The following is a 21,906-nucleotide window of genomic DNA, read 5'->3' as shown; positions in this document are numbered from 1 at the left end:
CTGGCACACCTCTACAGTCATCCTGTTTCGTACATGGGTTGAATCCAAAAAGCTTTTCTTTTTCTCCAATGTTATTGGTCATAAACATTATTTCAGCTGTTTGTCTTACATTGTGTTAAATAATTATCATCAATTGTGGTATAACAGACAGGCAGATTAATCACAGTTCAGTTTAACCTTTAAAATCTTTTCAACTCACCGACTCACTGGAAGCGTATTTTATACTGTACTAGTATCCATTAGCATCAGCTCTATTTGAAAATATAAGCTAGTCTGCAGATCAAATTAATTTACATCAATTTACAGATTATATTTAGATGCCGTTAACTCACACCGACAATTAGTTTGGTTAGTAAATTGATTTTTGAACACCCTGAAGCTACAGCCTCCCCAGTGATTACTAAGCACACCGAGGACTACAACATGTACTCAATAAAAACTGTAACTGTGCTGTGCTAGGCTAGTTATAGCTTGTTATAATGCAAACTACTAATGCTGATGCTGTCTCAAGATTATTCTCTCCGCTGTGTCACGGCAAGGTTAGAAACAGATTTTGTACAGCCTTTTGTACTCAATAGCTGGCCCAAGGTCCACATGTGTCCCATAACAAACATTTGGAGTGGCACCAAAGCTAAAGAGGACATTTTAAAAACTGAATTGATTTTTATATGTAAAACGCCAGGGAGGGTTCTATTTTAATGATTTAAGTGACGGCAGTACTTAGATCCACCACCGTGTAGTTCAATTAAATAGACTCCAATGGGCCATATTTTGAAAGCGTTTACTCTAGGGGTGCATTGATAATCGGTAGCCTATCAGCATGGTGTAATACCCTAGGTAAAATGAAATACATGTTAATAGTACGGTCCTGGAATCTCCCTGTTTGGAACCCCCCTGTGTTGATTTGGACCAGAGTTATGTGGTGTAAAAAGAAAGTACTGTATGTGTGATACTGTTACAGTTTTGTGAACTGACAGCAAAATAAAAATACTGACAAAACGAGCCCAGCTAGGAGAGATGTGCTCCAGAGAAGTCAAATAAAAGGAAAGAAAAATAAGTCTGGAACAAAACACCTCTCCACGAGACAAATCCGTTAAAGAAAAAAAACTCCTGCTTTGAAATACAGAACTGTAAGTCAATGACAACGATCTGTGTGTGTACAGTAATTACATGATGAAAGCAAGCAGCAACAACAACTGATAAACAGATGTAAACTGAGATTTATGCTGAAATAAAAAAAAAATAGAACGCTGGTGTGTGTGTGTGTGAGAGTGAAAGAAGCGGCAATGGGAGATTCTGAGTTAGACAACCTTAATATTGGAATTGGAAGCCTTCTTTACAAGTTAACACAAGATAAATTAAGAGCAGTTTGTGTTTTTCTGAACATTCCTGGAACTGCTGAAACAGATATTAAAGACAAAAGTCGCTGGATCAAACATATTACAGATAACATGAAAATCGTTGAAGGTGATCTAGAGGATCAGGGGATGTCTGTACTACTGGAATTAAAAATTAACCAGTTATGTGAGCCACAATTAATAAGTAGTAGTAAGACAACAGAACAGGACTATAGTATTAATGAAAATACAGTTTAAAAATCAAATGGAGGAACTAAAAAATGAAATGAGGCCTGAAACAGGAAAATTAGTTCAGCCTGCTAGAGCTGATTCACTAGTGAAGAAAGATTTAAAAATCTCAGGGGGATCCTTAGATCTTACTATCAAGAAAAAAATGTAAGAGAACTGTACCAGGAGTTGACAAGTGCATCCCAAGGGCCCAGAGAGACACCTCAAGATTTTTAGTTCGAATTCTAGATTTAAGACAAAAGTTGCTTTTCGCATCTCAGGAATCTGATGCAGGCCTGAAATCTGACCCTATTTTAGTGCAAAGTACATTTCTTCAGTCAGTACTTACTGGGCTGCAAAATGACAGTGTGCACATTATAATGCAGCCATATTTGCAGAATAATAATGTTTCAGATGAGGTTTTGTTTGAATGTTGTAGTGAGCAATGAGATGGAGAAAAATCTTAAGACAGCAACATAAGACAGCAAAGCTTGGTGCAGCCCAACAACAAGGTTCAGAGGAAGCCTCAGATGATTCACAACCCTCTTCGCAAAAAGAGACACCAGAAAGGTAACAAAGTTGGTATAGCTGAAGTTAAAGAATTAAAGGCTCAATTGGCAATAATTAAAGATACTTTAATCCCAACACCAAAGAACACTAAATCAGTACAAATTCCAACCAAAGCCCAAAACAGAAAGTGGACAATGAAAGAGAGACTGCCCTAACTGCCAAAAAGATGGGAAAGGCGATTTGTGCGACCATTGTTTATGGTGTGGGAGTAGAGAACATTATGTAGCAGGGTGTCGTAAGAAAACAATACTCATTCAGCAGTCAGGTCCGGAAACGAAGGGATGTCATTCTTACGGGACAAAAGTGGCTGACCATACTAAAGTGTCCCTTCCGCATCATACTGAAGAACACCCAAAGCAAGCTTTAAATTGTAATGCCACTGGAAGTGAAAACACTATGTAACACAATTTTTGTTCCTGGGTAGTAAGTGTTATTTCCTAATTGCTTATGCCTCAAAAGTATAGAAAATGGCTATTATTCCCCACAAACTTTGCTTTTGTGACCAGGACAGTGATATTTTGAAATTTACCTATTTCCAATGAGAAAACGGGCGAATTTGTGTCTTTTCGTTCACATAAAGTCAGAAAAAAACAACATATGAATCCAAATTAACATGTATTTATACTAAAGTAATACAAAAATGACTACAAAAGATTTAGAAGTGAGTAGTTTTTCGAGATTTACGATTATACTGTAAATCACTTTCACGAATCAGCCCCCAAATGTAGTCTCCCATCATGTTCTCGTTATACTGTCCTTCATTGACAGCTCATCCAGGAGCCTCAAAGCCGTGCTGCTCCATAATGGTAACAAGTACCCGTCTCTTCCCCTGGCTCACTCGGTGCACCTCAAAAAGGATTACAACAGCATCAAGACCTTGCTGGACGCCTTGAAGTATGACGAGTACGGCTGGGACCCCCGGAAGGTGCTGATGCCACCACTGCATATCAAATTGGGCCTTATGAAACAATTTTTCAGAGCTCTAGATAAGGAGTCGGCAGCCTTCAAGTACCTTCAAGATCGTAATCGTAAATCTCGAAAAACTACTCACTTCTAAATCTTTTGTAGTCATTTTTGTATTACTTTAGTATAAATACATGTTAATTTGGATTCATATGTTGTTTTTTTCTGACTTTATGTGAACGAAAAGACACAAATTCGCCCGTTTTCTCATTGGAAATAAGTAAATTTCAAAATATCACTGCCCTGGTCACAAAAGCAAAGTTTGTGGGGAATAATAGCCATTTTCTATACTTTTGAGGCATAAGCAATTAGGAAATAACACTTACTACCCAGGAACCAAAAAAAAAAAAAAAAATTGTTACACGGTGAAATCAAGGCCAGCAATATCAATCAGTTAAAGTAATAAATTCTGTTTGTATGGTCTCTGAACACTGGTGGAGAGAAAAGTTGCCACATGTGCAGGATCAACAGCTAGAGGAACTGATGGAGACTAAAAATGGACTTGACCTCAGAGCTGTTAATGGTACATCAATTCCTTTCAAAGGATGGATTGAAATTCAGTTTCAGCTGGAACCACATGACAAAGCTCTGACTGTGCCTGTGTTGGTGAGTAGCTACAACTTAGAAACACCAATTATAGGATATAATGTAATTGAAGAGATTGTTAGAAAGGGACAGTTCTAAGGCTCAAGATACTTCTTCTCATCAACTAGTCAATAGCTTGACAAAAGCGTTGCCTCATGTAAAACTTAACAGCATTTGCACCCTTGTAAACATCACCCAGAGTAATCAGTCTGAACATTTGTGTGTAGTAAAAGTTGGAAAACGAGGGGATTCCAAAACGACCAACGTGTCACATAACAATCCAAGTTAGTAATCCTACTGAGCATAATATCATTCTAAGGAGTCGAACTGTGCTTGGGAAATTGCAGTTAATTAAATCTGAAATTCCAATTGATATTAGAAGGAATGAAGAAATGTCTACCACCTTGCCACAGCATACTGGAAGTGTGAATGCCCTTGCTGAAGCAGAGGTCAACAGCAAAGTTAAAACAAATTCTTATATGGAAAAGTGGGAGCCACCAGTTGATGTCAGCCATCTCACAGAACAACAAAGGGACATTGTCAGGAAAATGTTAAACTGCGAGTCAAAAGTTTTTTTCAAGAAACCAAGATGATATGGGTCAAATTGATTCCTTGAAAATTAAAATTAAACTGAATGACACTCAGCCTGTAAAGAAAACTTACATTGCCGTGCCCCGATAATTATACAAAGAAGTAAAAGAGTACTTACAAGATTTAATTGCTCGAGGATGGGTAAAAAAAAAAAAATCAAACCTCACCATATTCATCTCCCGTAGTATGTGTATGTAAAAAGGATGGCACCCTCAGGCTCTGCATTGACTACAGGGAGCTGAATAAAAAGATGGTTCCTTATCGACAGCCAATACCTCGCATCCAGGACATCTTGGACAGTTTGGGTGGTAAGTCTTGGTTTTCAGTCTTAGACCAAGGTAAGGCTTACCATCAGGGGTTTTTAGATGATGAAAGTCAACCTCCAATGGCGTTTATAACACCGTGGGGTCTGTATAAATGGATGCGAATTCCATTCCACTTAATGAATGCACCAGCTGTGTTTCAAAGATACATGGAGGAATGTTTGGAAGGCCTGAGAGATGAAGTATGTGTCCCTCATTTAGATGATGTCCTCATGTTTAGCACAACCTTTGAGAACAGGTAGAAAACCTTAGAAAAGTGCTTCACAAACTTCAAGAACATGGCATTAAGCAAAGATCAGATAAATGTGAGCTTTTCAAGAAGGAAGTTAAATACTTAGGGATGCTTATATCTGAACAGGGCTACAAGATGTATCCGAATGACACAGCAGCTGTACAAGCACTTAAAAGACAAGAAACCATCAACAGTCGGTGAATTACGGAAAGTTTTAGGATTCCTTAAATTACTACTGAAAATACATCAAGGACTTAAAAAAAAAAGCTAAGTCTCTGTATGATCTGTTGAGTGTTTCACCAGCTTTGAAAGAGAGTCCAAATTGTAGGGGAGCTAAAAAAAAAAAGAAAATACAGTTTAAAAGTAGTGTCAGGCCGGGTCTCTCCACATCTTCCTGGACATGGACATCAGAGCAACAAAATGTGTTGAACCAACTAATTTAATACAGCCTCCAGTAATGGCCTACTCAGATTTCACACTCCCATTCATTTTACATGTGGATGCCTCAGGTCAAGGGCAGTTAAGAGTGATAGCTTATGGCTACAGATCTGTCACTCCAGCAGAGAAAAACTACAATTTGCACTCTGGGAAGTTCAAGTTTTTAGCTCTGAAATGGTTGATTACTGATAAATTTGAAGACTATTTGTACCATGCTGTCTCTTTCACAGTTTATAGCGACAACAATCCTTTAACTTATGTTCTGTCATCTGCAAAATTAAATTCAACCGGACATCACTGGGTTTCTGAGCTAGCTGACTATAACTTTACCATCAAGTATCATGCGGGAAGACACAATATTGATGCTGATGTTTTATCCAGAATGCCTTGGGATATGGAAAGCTACATATCCGAATGTAGCGAGGAAGCTTCTAAAGATGTTGTAACAGCTGTTATTCAGTCTGCAGGTATCCAGAACAACAGTCAAGCTGCATGAATACATCCATCACCACCAATGTTGCTGCGCTTCCCAGTGTGCCATGTGATATCGCCACCATTGAGCCATTAAGCCATGAGGGAATACATAAAGCTCAGGAAGAAGATCCAGTCATCAGCAGGGTCTTGCACTACAAAAAACAAGGTCGCAAGCCAAAGTGAGCAGGAAAGGAAAAGGGAAATGAAGAAAACAATGGCATTGCTGCGAGAATGGTTACAGCTTGATGAGCAAGGAGTTCTATATCGCAAAACAGACAACAGTTGGTATAGCCAAACAAATACAAGCAGAGAGTATACCAAGAACTGCACGAAGAAACGGGACATCTTGGCACTGAAAGGGTTGTCTCGAGAAAGGTTTTATTGGCTACACATGCAACAGGATATTAACCATTATATTAGTAATGTATGTAGGTGTATTAAGCAAAAGAAACTCAGTCATCTTACAAAGGCACCCTTAACCAGCATTGTTACAACAGAACCTTTTGAGCTAGTGTCAATAGATTTTCTGCATTTGGAGAAGAGTTCTGGAGGCTATGCGTATATTCTGGTTGTTGTAGACCACTTCACTAGATTCACTCAAGCCTATCCAACCACGAATAAATCTGGTAAGACTGCCGCAGATAAAATCTTCAGTGACTTTGTTTTGAGGTTTGGATTCCTGAAGCAACTTCGTCATGACCAAGGTGGTGAATTTGAGAACCAGCTTTTCACAGGCTGCAGCACTACTGCAAAATTGCAAGATCCAGAACCACTGCATATCATCCAGAAGGAAATGGCTAAGTAGAACGCATGAATCACGCATTGTTAGCAATGTTAAGGACACTGCCTGAAGATCAAAAATCCAATTGGAAAGAGTCCCTAAATAAAGTAATTTATACATATAATTGCACCCATCATGAATCAACAGGGTTTCCTCCATTCTAGTTGTTATTTGGCAGATCTCCACATGTGATACTGTTTTCAGATTGTCCCCTGAATCCACAGCTACACAGGTGGACTACACAGATTATATGTAGAGGTGGAAACAACAAATGAAAAAAGCCCACAATTGTGCTATCAAGTGTGCAAACAATTCATCAGATCGCAGTAAGAACCGCTAAGATTTAAATGTGCAAAGTACTGTTCTCATGCCTAGAGATTGGGTGCTTGTGAAGAATCTGACTGAACGTGGTGGACCTGGTAAATTAAGATCATATTGGGAAGATAGGATCTATGTCATTGTTAACATAAAAAGTGTAAGCCCAGTGTATGAACTCAAGCTAGAAGATGGAAAAGGCAATAACAGAGTGCTACATAGAAATCTATTACTACTGTGCGATTATTTTCCCTTGGGTACTGCATTGCAAAAATCAAGAAAAGAGAAGAAAAACAAGTCCAGCGGCAAATTGTTAAACAGTACCCAGGTGAAACCAGCGACACAGTGAAAATGAAAGTTCACAGTACTTCACCCCATCTCGATGCCGTGCACAAGCTTGTGACTATGAAACTCAACCTGTTGAAACAGATCAAGATCACTTGTTAAATCCAGTAGATCCTTTTCATCCACAAACTCGTGCTGAAGCTGCTGATCCTACTAGTACCCAAAGTGCAGATGAAGACCGCATGCCTGCAACCTTCATCCATGATGAGGATCAACAGATTAGAATATTATTGTGATACTTCACCGTAAGTAATTCTTTATAGTTGGTTTCAGGCTAACAAAACTGTAAAAAATATAAGGGTACTTATTATTTGTAAGAAAACAGTATTAACCAGGCAAATTATTGTTTAAATGCATCATCGATACGTGGTTACAAAACTGCCTCTGCAATGTCTCTCTTTTTGGCAGTTTAGCATCACCTCAGGTCCTCCTCCGTAGTTCACTTGATCAAATACTTGAACGATTTGCGTACCATTTACAAAAGTGATTTTAATAAGTTTGTGTCAAAGTTTTAAGTATAAAAAGCAGCCTGCATAAGCTTTGTGAACTAATCATGATTGAGTTGAAAGCCTTGCCTTGGGGCTTGGAAAAATAGTAATACATATTTTTTTTTTTTTTTTTTTTACAAGTTAAAAACAAAATAAATACAACAAGCTTTTACCTGTTTCAACGAAGGTCAGGCTTTTTTTTAATTGTTTTTATTGTTTTATTGCATATGATGGGCTCAGGTGACAGCATGCTCACTTCTGCCCCTGCCAGGTAGCCTGGGGAAAATCCTGAAGAACGCCTCATTCAACTCTCCAGCATGTCTCAGGAGCACTGTTGTGCATATGACCATGTTTCAAGGAAGATGTAAAACCTTTTCTGCTTTGTTAGCTTTATATGTTCAAGCTCCCATGGCATATATAAAAAATAGCAGGGCTATTGAACCTGACTGACCCCACATAAAACAAACCTAACCTCCCTAGCCACCCCAGCACAAGGGCTGGACCTCCAGCATGGACTGAAGCCTACCCTGTATACAAGTCTTTTAAGAATAATAATAAAAAAAAGTGCTATTATTGAGTTCACCTAAAAGGAATTTAAAAGCTTTGCAGATCTTTTCAGCCAAACCAGGTTCCACATACAGCAGTCACTATACAGCCAGCATACTCACTAACGCGAACACACAAATACTTTCTTACACAAAAAAATTGGTTTAATGTTAATCAGTTGTGACAAGTAGTCATAACAATGCATGTCAATTTTTTGATCCTGTCACATTCACTTTTATGGAGAAATTTAGAATTACAAAACACTAAAGGGTGTTTATATTGTTAAATGACTTTGTGCAGACTGAAGCACAATTATGTGCCTATAAGAACAGTGGTGGCCAACTGAGAAATAAAAAATAAAATTAAAAACCTACTGCCATGAAATGTCCTTTGGTAAAGTAATTTCCTTTAGCATAATGCTTATGTTTCACTCTTGCAGCCATCCCAAGGCTGGTCATGCTTCTTTGCTTTAATTGAAAGAGACTAACATTCATTTTTAGTTTTAGCTGCATACAAGGTTTGTTTGTTTTTTCATCAAGAAATAATGCAATACTTAAAGTATTAGAAATTCAGGGATTAAGTAACAAAAAAAAATTGTGCCGTGAAATTGTTCATTAGTTTATTATAAGCAGTTGATGAAGGTAAGGTTCCTAACCTGTGGTCCGTGAGTAAACTTCAGGTGGTCCACAAACAAAATTCGGTTACACAGTTCATGCAAAAAAAACATTTCTACACAATCACATGTTGTGCTACTATTATTACTAAGCAACACAACAAACAGCTTTAACCACATTACATATAATTATAAGATATGTATGTAGTCTGCATTTTTTCCCATTATCTGTTTTCTTTTATTACAGGTGTGTTTATAAATTTATATTACAGCTCCCTTTGATGCAATACCAAGCATCGCCTTCAAAGCGCCATTACCTGAAACAGCTTTTTAACGTGAAACAAATACTAACTAAATAGCTTATACATTATGAAGGCACATTTGTCTTTAGTCAGCATTATTTAGAAACACAAATCTACATCTATCATTCATGTAAATCTTCCTAATCTGCTCATTCTTCACTGTTCAGGTAAAAATTCCTAACTTGGTTGGAATGACTAAATAAAAAAAAAAAAAAAAAAAAACATTAAAACCACAGTTTTGGTACTTTTCATTTTCAACAATATAAAATACGTGGTACAGTGTTGCCTGGGATATAAGAATATACCTATTCAGGGGTGAAATACTCAACAAAAAAGTACAGGTACTCATATGCACAGCCAGGTGTAAACATTTTAAAAATTGAGACAATTTCAGTGCTAATTAATAAATACTTAAATGTATACATAGTGGTACACTTTACATTTATAAATACAAAATAAACCTTTTAATTGTAACCAATTCACCATAAACAAAGAAGCTGAAAATACTGCTTTGTACCCTCTGCTTATATCACCGTCATGTATAACACACCAGGCCCAGGTTCTCAGGACTATCAGCTCTGTGACTGGGATAAAAGTTAATGTTGACCCAGCACTGTGTCTTTTACCCAGTGATATTTTTGATGGACAGGTGAAGCAAAAAATATATATAATTGGATTATATTGGCAGTTACAATGGCTAAAATAATTGTTATGTGCCATTGGAAAGATCAAACCCCTCCTGCAGTGGTCTTCAGCCTTTTTTTCAAACTAAACCCCTTCTGCTTAGAGGTTTCAGCTCAAGTACCCCTTTGCAATTTTCACTCTACTGAATGGTACCACAGTTGCAATAAAAGGCAGAATAAATCTGATTAACACATTTATTTTTCCTGTTTATTTAATATATCATTTATGTTACAACAGTTTGGGACTGAAACTGCTGGTTTAGCACAGAATACCAAACAGTAGGCCTAATTCTTAAAACTTTTAAATAACAGGTCTTTGGATAAGATCTCTTCAGAAACACACGTATTCGCTTTCTATTCCAAAATCCAAAATAGTCTGCACTCTAAATGTTTATCACGTTACCAATTACTTCCAATCTCTGCATAATTGTGTGTCATTTAAAATGGAAAATATGGAATAAAATATTAACCTCAAGATAAAACTAGAAGAGCTAACAATGATACACTTTTTATTAAGCCAGCATAAAAATGTTTCAAAGGGACTCTATAACTTTGTCGCTTTTCACTTTGTGTTTTCTTCCTTCGTTTCTCTTTCGCAAATACAAAATGTATCAATTTTTGACTCAAAAATTGACACAAAGGATTATCTGGATGTACTCTGACAAACACCAAAAATAAATTCAACCAACCGCTATTACTGTTACTAAAATGCAGCCGCACCTAATAGCAAAGATCCAAGCCCAGGAATCTCATTAAGTTAGGTACGTTATATAAATACTTTACTTTCTACATGTACTTGTACAAATACACATAAAAAGTAGTTTTGAAGTGCTGTGAAAAAATACGTGGCAAGTGGTCCGTGGGAAAAATCCAACCAAGGTGGTCCCTACATTGAAAAAGGTTGGGAACCACTGATAGAGGAATACCCAGCTGGGGACAAGGATGTACCTCTGTGTCTGATCATGCAAATATATTTATCCTACTGTATTGTGATGAGACTTTGTAAGGACTTAATACCACAAGCTTGTATTTGTTACATTGCTTATTCAAAATACATTACTGTAAATACATGGTAACCTACATTTTCATGGTAACTGCACTTCAATGGTTCACCCATGCATGGTCATTTCTTATCATAATGTACATATTATTCTGTATGTGGAAGTATAGAATAACATATGAAGACCATGGCTATTCACTTTTTAATTTTGTATTTACAGCAGTGGTGGGTTACTGACATTATTATTATTATTATTATTATTTATTTCTTAGCAGACGCCCTTATCCAGGGCGACTTACAATTGTTACAAGATATCACATTATTTTTACATACAATTACATTATTCTTTACACATTATTTTTACATACAATTACCCATTTATACAGTTGGGTTTTTACTGGAGCAATCTAGGAAAAGTACCTTGCTCAAGGGTACAGCAGCAGTGTCCCCACCGGGGATTGAACCCACGACCCTCCGGTCAAGAGTCCAGAGCCCTAACCACTACTCCACACTGCTGCCCTGTTTAAGCAGGCACATTTAGATATTTAACAATCCAGAACCTATATTTGTCATTCGTGGGTGAATAAATGACAATTTGTTTGTACGCGTAAAGTTTGGAATTCTCACACGCATAATTAAATCCTGTGTCAGGCACTCGTACACACGTTTCTAAGTAATATGTGTAGCTCAATGTCACTAAAGTTGTTTGCACGTGGAAATTAGCATTTAAAACACCCCTATATAGCCATATATGGTAAATGTAGCCTGCCACTGCTTCGTTTTCTAGGCGTGCCCACTGTGCTGTTTGAAAGAATAAGGGAATTGTGGTTCCGTCTGGCCATTTAGGCCCAACGTTTATGATTTAGTAGACAGAGACGGTCTTCTGATATAACCTGTACATGAATTGAATGGTACTGTTTTCTAACGACAAAATGTAATTAATTCACTCTGTACAAGAGTACAGGTCTAGAGCACTGATCGTATTGGTGAACCCAGCAATTGTTGAAAACCCCTTCTTACTCCAAACTGCTGTTCTTCACTGTAGGGAAATTAAATGTACAGAGGAGACAGTGAAATGATCGAGTCCAAAACCCCAGGCATTGTGAAAAAGAGGCTAGCGAAATTCCAGTTATGTCTCCAATCTGCAGAACTCTAATATGTGCAGGAATAGGATGTGTGCGCTTCACTAGGCTGTGCAGCATAGGACCCAACATCTCACACAATTCCATTAGGGTTGCCTTTGGAAAGCAGTATCTTGCAAAAAGTTATTCTGTACTTGCTGTGAATAAATCATATCGATCCCAAAACACTCACTCTCACTTAGCAACTAGCAAGGTCTTCCAAAAGTGTGAGATCAGCCATTTTCAAATTTCGACGTATTATCATATGTGAATTTACATAAGGAGTTTTTTTCTTAATAGCCTACACACCTGCTACAGCTTATCGTAATATTGTCTTCTGTAATTACCAGTGAAACAAGTGAGTCACAAAAACATGGTGGTGGTAACCAACCTTCATATCATACTACTGCCTAAATATTAACAACAATATTAATAGCATATTTGGGATATAACGGCAGTAATTTATGAAAGAATTATATATAGATATATGTGACAAACATTGCAATTTCAGCAATACATAAATAAACCTAATGAGAACGTTATTGTTTTACATATTGCACTGATTGCGTTTCTTTTGCCGATTTAATAGAAATTTTGATCTGATCTTGCAGTACCATCATTCTAACACACGGAAACGATCGTACGTGTGGTCCAGAGTGTGCGTGAGAATGTTCGTTGATGAATCACATACTTTCTGTTCGAATGTGGGTACACATGGTTTAGAAGGGAATACTCCCACACGCATGATTGATAAATATAGGCCCAGGTTCTCAGGACTATCAGCTCTGTGACTGGGATAAAAGTTAATGTTGACCCAGCACTGTGTCTTTTACACAGTGATATTTTTGATGGACAGGTGAAGCAAAATATATATATAATTGGATTATATTGGCAGTTGCAATGGCTAAAATAATAGTTATGTGCCATTGGAAAGATCAAACCCCTCCTGCAGTGGTATTCAGCCTTTTTTTCAAACTAAACCCCTTCTGCTTAGAGGTTTCAGCTAGTACCCCTTTGCAATTTTCACTCTACTGAATGGTACCACAGTTGCAATAAAAGGCAGAATAAATCTGATTAACACATTTATTTTTCCTGTTTATTTAATATATCATTTATGTTACAACGGTTTGGGACTGAAACTGCTGGTTTAGCACAGAATACCAAACATTAGGCCTAATTCTTAAAACAAGTTTTTGGATAAGATCTCTTCAGAAACACACGTATTCGCTTTCTATTCCAAAATCCAAAATAGTCTGCACTCTAAATGTTTATCACGTTACCAATTACTTCCAATCTCTGCATAATTGTGTGTCATTTAAAATGGAAAATATGGAATAAAATATTAACCTCAAGATAAAACTATAAGAGCTAACAATCATACACTTTTTATTAAGCCAGCATAAAAAAGTTCCAAAGGGACTCTATAACTGTCGCTTTTCACTTTGTGTTTTCTTCCTTCGTTTCTCTTTCGCAAATACAAAATGTATCAATTTTTGACTCGAGAAATGACACAAAGGATTATCTGGATGTACTCTGACAAACATCAAAAATAAATTCAACCAACCGCTATTACTGTTACTAAAATGCAGCCGCACCTAATAAATAAAACAAAAAACGTCAAAAGTATGCGTATTGTGATTATTATTTCAGGTTTACCTGAGCATACGCCCTATGACCCTTAGAGGTACATGCAGTGTGATGTATACAGTATGTGTACAACAATAAAAAACATGATTACAAAAAAAGGTATTCAAAACCCTAGGAAGATCTATCTATCTATCTATCTATCTATATACAGAACACTTACACCAAATACCAGGAGGTTCTGCTCAAAACAAATCCAAATGGTTGAGCAAAGCTGTGGGAAGATACTGTCAATATACAATAAAATATGGTAAATAACATTAACTATGTTCCCAATCGGGTTCAACATAATGTAGAGCATTACAAATTGAACCTTTCATCTGAAATTAGTGCAAATTGTAAACACACTTTGAAAACTTTATTTGTATATTTTAAAACCACATTCAAATTAGAACACATGATACTCATTTTAAGTCACCTTGGCCAAAGTACACAAGAAAAACTTTTTTTTTTTTTTTTTAAAGGGGCGTAACCTTTTAAAAAAATAAATAAAATAAAATAAAAAACGGATCACTTGCCCAGTTTATAAAATACTTCCCTTGCTTTCATATATGGCTCAAACTCTTGAAACTAAAAATGTTCAGAGAAAAAAAATCACATGTTGATGTTGTCCCCCCTAACTTGTCACAAAACTTCTTCCATTTAATGCATGTTTTAATGCAATAATTATTTAAATAATTGATGTAATGTAATGTGCTTTTGCATAAGGTTAGAGGGTTTGGTGGTCTATACAACTATTGGTTGTCTATACAATATTTCTGTCACCCCAACTGAATCAAAAGAAAGGTAGTATAATATCTAGCTTTGCTTATTATTGCAACATATATTATCTATGCATATGTCTCTTGAATAAACCATACAAAACTCATGTTATAAATGAAAACAAGGATTGCAGAAAAACATTTCAGTCTGTTATTACAGTTCACATTACAGTTCAGCCTCTTGACATTTACTGTATCTACACTGTGTTCCCGGGTTTACAATGGTTGTCTAAGCAACTACAAACACTCCACCCCAGAAACCTGTCCACGAGAAATTATAATCTGTCGCAATGGCTCATTAGGCCAAAATAAACCCTACGCTTTAGTTTTGCTAGTGCCAGACAGGTTAACAGTTATAAAACTACCATGTTACTGCAAAATGAGTTTAATTGTCTGGGTATATGTCATCAGAGGCACTTGACTTTACTAATATATGCTTTCATCATGCTTGTATTGTACATGATTAGTTTGATGCTTGTTTTTTCTGCCCTAAACAGTGCTGATCATACCTTCTTCTGCCTATCTGTCATCTCATCTGTTCTAACCTACAATTACCTGTTGTCCAAGCTTTTAAAACACAGCTCTTAACCTGATGTGCATTACTAGTCCAAGTGATCTTGAAAATGGTCATCTTCCTATAGGACGCTCACATACCCTCTAGTTGTGTAGTAAACCTGATGATTAACCACTACAGCACACAATAACACACACACACACCCTCATCATAGTTCAAGATTTGGGGGTCCCCGTGTGGCTCACCTGATAAAAGCACAGCCATGTGGTGTGCAGGGCGAGTCACAGGGGAGTACAGGTTTGCGTCCTGGCTGTGCGAATTCGCTGGTCTTCTCTGGGGACTAAAAAGAGAGCGTTGCATTGGCTCTGGTACTCCTGTGGGTTAGGAAGGCAAAACCGTCAGGGACTGCTTCTCCTCATCTCGCTACAGCAGACTCTTTTGACCAGGCGCCTAGTGAGCTCAGGCAGCCACCTGCAGGGCTGGCCTTTATGATGCAAAAGCCGGTAGCTCGCTGACATCCGCTCTCAAGTTCCTTGGTGTAAAAGAGGAAGCTGGCTTGGTCGTGTGATTGGAGGACGCCCAGTGAACTTTCAGTTCTCCTGAGCTGTGTGGGGATTAGCTGTGGTGAGGAGAAAAAAATAATTGGACATTCCAAATTGGGGAGAAAATCAGGGGTAAAATAATTGTGCACACTAAAATAAAAAAAAATACAAAAAGAACTTGCTAATTCACTTCACTTTTCTATTTTTTTTTCATGTTATTCTTTTTTTGGTAGGTATTTATTCCTCAAAATTCCACATAATGTAATTTTTGTTTGTCATAGAGCTAGCCGGCATTACTTTTGTATTGCTATTATATTAGTGATTATAATCCAGGTCTGCCAATGGAATGTGAAACAAGCAATGTGATTGGTCGAGCAAGGTTCCAGCTGTCCGTATATTGGATGGATACGGACAATTGGAGTCTTATCACATATTAGAAATCACTGTGCTGCCTCATAGAATTTGCAGTACCAACTGTTTATAAGCTGTTTTTGTTTGTTTTTGGATATAATAGTATATTACAGATCCCAGTTTCCTAATACATTGTAGGCTGGGCTGTAAAGAGCTCTTTGTGTCAAGCTGCTCTGTATTTTCAGTAACTGCAGTAATTACAGGCCCCTCCAGCCAGGCTGTGAAGAAATATCTTTCAGGGCAGCAGCATCTGGCTGACACTCCTGGCAGTAGGCTCTCAGTGTGGTGCAGCAGATGAAGCACACAAAAGAGTTATAAGAGATCAAATAAATCTACAGAAAGACAACAGTAGAATATGGACATAGACTTCTCTTAAAAAAAAAAAAAAAAAAAAAAAAGGTCACTCACATTGATCTGTTTAATTAAAGCAATGCTTGTCAACAAACTTGCAACATACAGTGCTAACTTTGATTTAAGTGTTGCTACTGAATGGCAAATGGGTTACCAAAGCAGGGCAGCTAGCAGGCAGAGCTGGCAGGCAGACATTCACTTTCTTTTTAAAATCCCAAGCTGGTACGGCCCTAAAGTTATGGCTATTCTTTTTTTTTTTTTTTTTAGCTCTGGACCAATGCTGTAGCAAAAGAATATAGATAATCCAACAACAGTTTTTTGTGTATACTTCTGATTCTGCTAAGCAATGCACATGCAACGCTTTTATTGATGAAAGCCAATAGGGACTACATTTTATATACAGTGACATTAAATGACCTTGTCAAAACTTTGACATAACCTGTTCACAGAAGGTGTGTTTTCTGGCCATTACATTCCCCCTATCCTCTTCAAGCATTTCCCTTGATCTTATCCCTTAACCAGAATCAGAAGATTCTGGTAGAACAAACCTCATACAAAATATAAATAATGATGTTGTTTACATCGAGTATAACCCACAACACAGTCAGTGATCTACTGTAAAATATAATTTATCCAAACAGCTTGAGCATCTTATATTGTGATTAGCTGATCAGTTATTGATTTATTCAAGATGACCTAAATCTTACCTAAAAATAAAAGTGTGGGGTTGAAACGTTTTACTATGAAGGCTTTGGGACCCTGTGACAGAGATCGAATGATTCTTAGTGTTAGATCTCCCTCCCGACCTGCGAGGCAGCTGCATAAAGGGAAGAGAGTACCCTGGACTAAATGGCACGACAGTTTATTCCCAGGGTTAGGTGGAAGTCGGCCATCTAGAAAGAGGGCAAAGCTACGGTTATGAACTCAATGACCCGGACGGGAAACGGCGTGGCATCCGCGGATTGGAGGAGCGGATGCGCTCGTTGACCAAGGGGTCATGGGTGACGTTATAAAAAGGGGACCTAGTGATGTGATCTGTTCCTTTGTGAATGGTTATGTTAAATGACCAGAAGGAGAATCTGTGCTGTGAAACATGAGTGTTTTGTTTGTTTTTGTTTGTTGTTAATAATATTGTTTGTAATTATTTGGATGGCTAACACGATCCGGAGCTGTCGCTAAAGGCCAGCACTAAACACGGATCAACAACACTGCACTTTTGTTGTCACTAAAGAACTGAATTCACCACGAGCACTAGAGCACACACTGTTGAACTGGTGTTTGTGTTTGTGTTACGTGTGGGTGAACTGAAACGGGACTGTTATTATTTTGTGGCAAACCCGCAGATTATAAATAAGCAATACACGCTGCTGTACTGCTTCATTAACATTGCACCTGCACACTGTTAACCACTTTGCCACAGACCCACAATACCACATTAAAAGAAAAGGCTTTGGGTCAAGTCCTTGTAAACCACTGTCGGTCACATTTGCAACCCTTTTTGAAATACTTTTTTATTATAAAACTTTACTGTTTGTCTCTGTATGACGGGTTACCAGGACCATGTCATTTTATTTGGGGAAGGACGGATACCGAAGCAGTTTTTATCAATTTTTTTCTTTTTTTTAAGAAAGGGTGTAATTACTACATCATAATAACTATCCAATATCAGAAAACAGTGACAATCAGAGCTGCTTATTCTGCAAGGAAGTTGACTATAGCCTCCTCAGTTTCACAGCTGCCCCTGAAATAGCAGTGTGTCTACACACCACTCTGCATTACCCAGATTTTTGGGACACAAACATCCATTTAAAGGACTGACTATAATGTCATGTGTCCATACCCGTCTTATTTGATGACCACAAAAGGTTACCGATAATCACAGGTTCACATGAGATTACTGGTTCTTTCTGACTGTCAACATATGTTTGGTTTGAGCATTTAAAGCTAAGAAATGTAACTACACTAACTCTTCAATAGAATGGGATGTTTCACACTGATAAGACAAATAAAAAAAGCAATCTGTAATCACACTTCCATATTTTCCCTTTACCCCTAAATACATTTATTATACTAGCGCATGCCCCTTAACCTAATTGTACTGTATAACTAAAGAAAAAAATCCAGGCTACTTTCACAATCTGTAAAACAGTAAGAGGTTTAGAATCATTACAGGACCAGCTATACGTTTAATTCTAAACATTTAATCAAACTATCTTCCGTATTAATGTAATAAACTAAAGTTAGGACAAAAATTGTAAAAAAAAAAAAAAAATGTCAGTGTCTTTAGTGGTATTTTTGTCATTTACACTTTCACGGCTGGGGTCTTAGTAATCAAGTTTGCAAAGGATCACTTTAATTACATTTGATTTGTAGGCAACAATCAGCGGAGCTGCTCTTTTAGGATTATATTTAAACATTAGAAATAGAAACTGGCAGTATTTGAAATGTAGCTGCCTCTTCACATTTTAAAGGGCATATATGATTATTCCTTTGACACTCCCTGTTCAAACACTTAATTCTTGAGGGAAATAAAGTATTTATCAAGCACATTTCTAATGTACTCAGGGCCGGCCTTAGTCTGTGTGGGGTCCTAGGCGGGGGCCCTGCGCAGTGATGACACCTCCCCTCCCTGCCAAAAAAATATCCCAATTAAAATAAATAAATAAATAAATACCCCCACACATTATATCAATAAAATGGTAGGCTACTGCTCACCTTCAGTAATCAAGTAGGAAATCCATACTGCATGTGTGCTGTCACTTAAGCGAAATACAAACTGTTTGCAAACGTTAACCTTTTTATATAAATCAAATTATATTTGACCGATCTACTTATCAAATCCACGTGTAATCTCCACTCTGGCACGCCCTTGCCGATTCTTCCTGAGCAACATCCGAAGAATCCGACCCTTCCTCACCAACTACGCCACCCAGCTCCTGGTCCAGGCCTTGGTACTCTCCCGCCTAGACTACTGCAACTTCCTCCTGGCTGGCCTCCCTGCGTCCGCCACCCGTCCGCTCCAGCTCATCCAGAACTCTGCTGCTCACCTGGTGTTCTCTCTGCCTCGCTTCTCCCACGCAACTCCACTGCTCCGCTCACTCCACTGGCTCCCGATCACCGCTCGCATCCAGTTCAAGACTTGTACTAGCCTACAGATGCCTTGACCAGACTGCACCCAGCTACCTCCAGACCCTCATCTCTCCCTAGACCCCCACTAGACCTCTCCGCTCCTCCTGCACTAGAAGACTGGCTCTACCTCCTTTACGCTCCCCTGCCTCCAGAGCCCGCTCCTTCTCCACCCTCGCCCCGCAGTGGTGGAATGACCTTCCTACAGATGTCAGGACTGTCCAGTCCCTGACCACCTTCCGGCGCCTCCTCAAGACTCACCTCTTCAAACAGCACCTGTAGAACTCCTCTATTTTTCCCCCTGGACACTTATCACTCTTCCTTAAATGCGCTTTACTTGCTCTTATCTGCCCCCTATTTTACTGCATTTAATCCTGTAATCTGTCAAGTGTTATTTAATCTGTAGTATTTTGTATTTAATTATATCCTGATGCAACTATCACTGACACTGTTATCTGCTCCATTATTGAATAGTATTTTGTCATACTTGTACTTGCTAGAACGAAAGTCATTGTATTTATCTTGCTCTTAATTGCATTATTACTTGTACTGTGATTCTTGAAATGTATTTGTTTACGACTGTAAGTCGCCCTGGATAAGGGCGTCTGCTAAGAAATAAATAATAATAATAATAATAATAATAGTAACATTTCCCATTTGAATACTGCACATTCAGCTGCAGTTTTGAGTGCTTTTTAATTTTTGCTGTGTAAATTACACTAAAACAATATGCCCAACAAAACATCATGACGTTTTTTTCTGGATATTCTAGCCAAGAAGCAGCTTTATTTTATACCACGCTTACGAGTGTAACTTCTAAACATTTAATTTGTTTCAGATACCTCTTCAGACCTTTGGTGTGGTGGTCCGTCTTACTTTAATACACACAATCTCCATTTCATTATCGATTAATAGTAGCCTACTCGCTTTAAGAAAAGCCTCCAGCAAAACATTAACCCTTTGCAGTCCTATGTCGGACCTGGTCCGACATTGCAATTTTCAATTTTCCCTTTCCGGTCCAATGTCGGACCCTGTCCGACATCATCAAAAAGACGTGAAAAACAGGTCTCTAGTCATTTTTTCTCCTGAAAAAGCTGAGAAAACCATTCAATGGCCGAGTGAGACCGATATGAGCTGAGATGACTGAAAAAAAGGGACGTATCTCATGAATACAGATAGATAACACAGACATAAACAAACAAGATAGCTGCTTCAGCATCCAGCGCTCAAAGAATATCACAGACATTTGCAGAGCTTTTTTTAGATGTTATAGTAATAAAATAATGACTTGGATCGCATTATTGAGTGGAGTGTTTGGTGATAAAATGAGTGATCAGGAGATGATTTATCAGCATGCACTACTATCAAGAGGTATGTGAAAAATACAGCAAACGAGGGGTGGGGCGGGGCGGGGCCGGAGATGCAGTACTGAGTGTCCTGTTGATATAGAGTGTCTTTTAAACCTGTTTTACTGTGAAAAAAACACTTTTAAACAGCACGTCTAAAATAAACTGCGCGTGTGAAAATAAATTGGACCTGACGCGCCTGAGAAGTGTTGAATAAATGGACCGATAAGGGTTAAAAGACGATGCTGCACTGTCCTGCGCTGTGTCTTTGTTTTCTTATGATCAAGTACACTCACATGAGGAAATATATCCACTTTGTCAGTCAGAAAGTGTAAATGTGGTAACGTTACATTGGTAAGCAGAAATCAATATTTTGGAGATGATTATTGTGAAGAGTCTGAATCGGATTCACTTGCTTCCCGAAGCAGGTTTTTATTTGGCGGTTTGTCTAGATACGGCAGCAGAGCTCCTTGTTGCCGCTTGACTTGAATTTCTTTATATTTTTTATTTTCCTTTTACAATGGCCCGACTCGTACTAGCGAGGGGCCAACATAATACTCGCGAGACTGTTTCGACTCTGAAGACGTCATACAATTTGTGACACACGCGGGGCCCCCTTAGGTGTGGGGCCCTAGGCATTCGACTTGCTCGCCTTGCCCTAGTGCGATACCAGGTAGTGTAGTGTTGTAACTTCGGCAAGGATCTACGAATAAAATGACATAACAATTTCCTGCAAATCACCAAGGGAGTAATTCAAAATAGAAATGGAACTTTGTCACTGTGGATATTCATCCTGCTTCAACAGGCAGTTGGCTATGAAAGTATGATAGAATATCAAATGTTACCATTATATGCCATGCACCCATACATGCTTCTTTTAAATAAATAGGGTCAAAGAACCAACAAGAAACCAGATGTTCCACTGCTTTCCTTCCACAGAACCCCAACAATCTGGCTTTTGAAAACAAGAAAATTAATAAAATTTACATTTCCATCCTTGCTCTTGGTTCAATCGTTCTAGATCTTTATATACCTTTGGGCTCCATACCAAGAGCTATAGACTCTGCTAGGATGAATCTGATTGTCTGTCTAAACCTGAAGTGGCGTGTAGGAGCCAGGGCTCATACACTGAGCTTCTTAGTAAAATTAATTATACATTTCCTTTGCGAAAATGAGTTGGGTTTCCTGTACAGTTACTATTTTTACACTTGCACGTGCAAGCTGACACTTGCTATGGTAATGTTCAATTACTAACCTTTGAGAGGTCAATTTGTGA

At 38.0% G+C, this 21,906-nt stretch overlaps 1 protein-coding gene across 4 annotated transcripts in view; it reads right to left on the bottom strand.

Moving 5' to 3' along the window:
• The window catches only part of LOC117411407 (pleckstrin homology domain-containing family G member 1-like), a 119,744-nt gene that overhangs the window by 78,698 nt on the left and 19,140 nt on the right, over positions 1-21,906 (bottom strand). Inside the window, exon 2 of one of the 4 annotated variants that reach the window (XM_059025220.1) lies at positions 15,100-15,473. The exons of 2 other annotated variants lie outside the window; for them this stretch is intronic. In XM_059025220.1, the coding sequence (XP_058881203.1) occupies positions 15,100-15,214 (115 nt within the window). In that variant the 5' untranslated portion in view covers positions 15,215-15,473. The remainder of the gene's footprint in view (positions 1-15,099; positions 15,474-21,906) is intronic. One more of the 4 variants, XM_059025221.1, reaches the window with a different exon arrangement.

This window comes from Acipenser ruthenus, chromosome 6 (assembly GCF_902713425.1).
Source record: "Acipenser ruthenus chromosome 6, fAciRut3.2 maternal haplotype, whole genome shotgun sequence".
Classification (NCBI taxonomy): Eukaryota; Metazoa; Chordata; class Actinopteri; order Acipenseriformes; family Acipenseridae; genus Acipenser; species Acipenser ruthenus.
The sequence above is the reverse complement of the archived record's forward strand: the minus strand, read 5'-3'. Positions and strand labels throughout refer to the sequence as shown.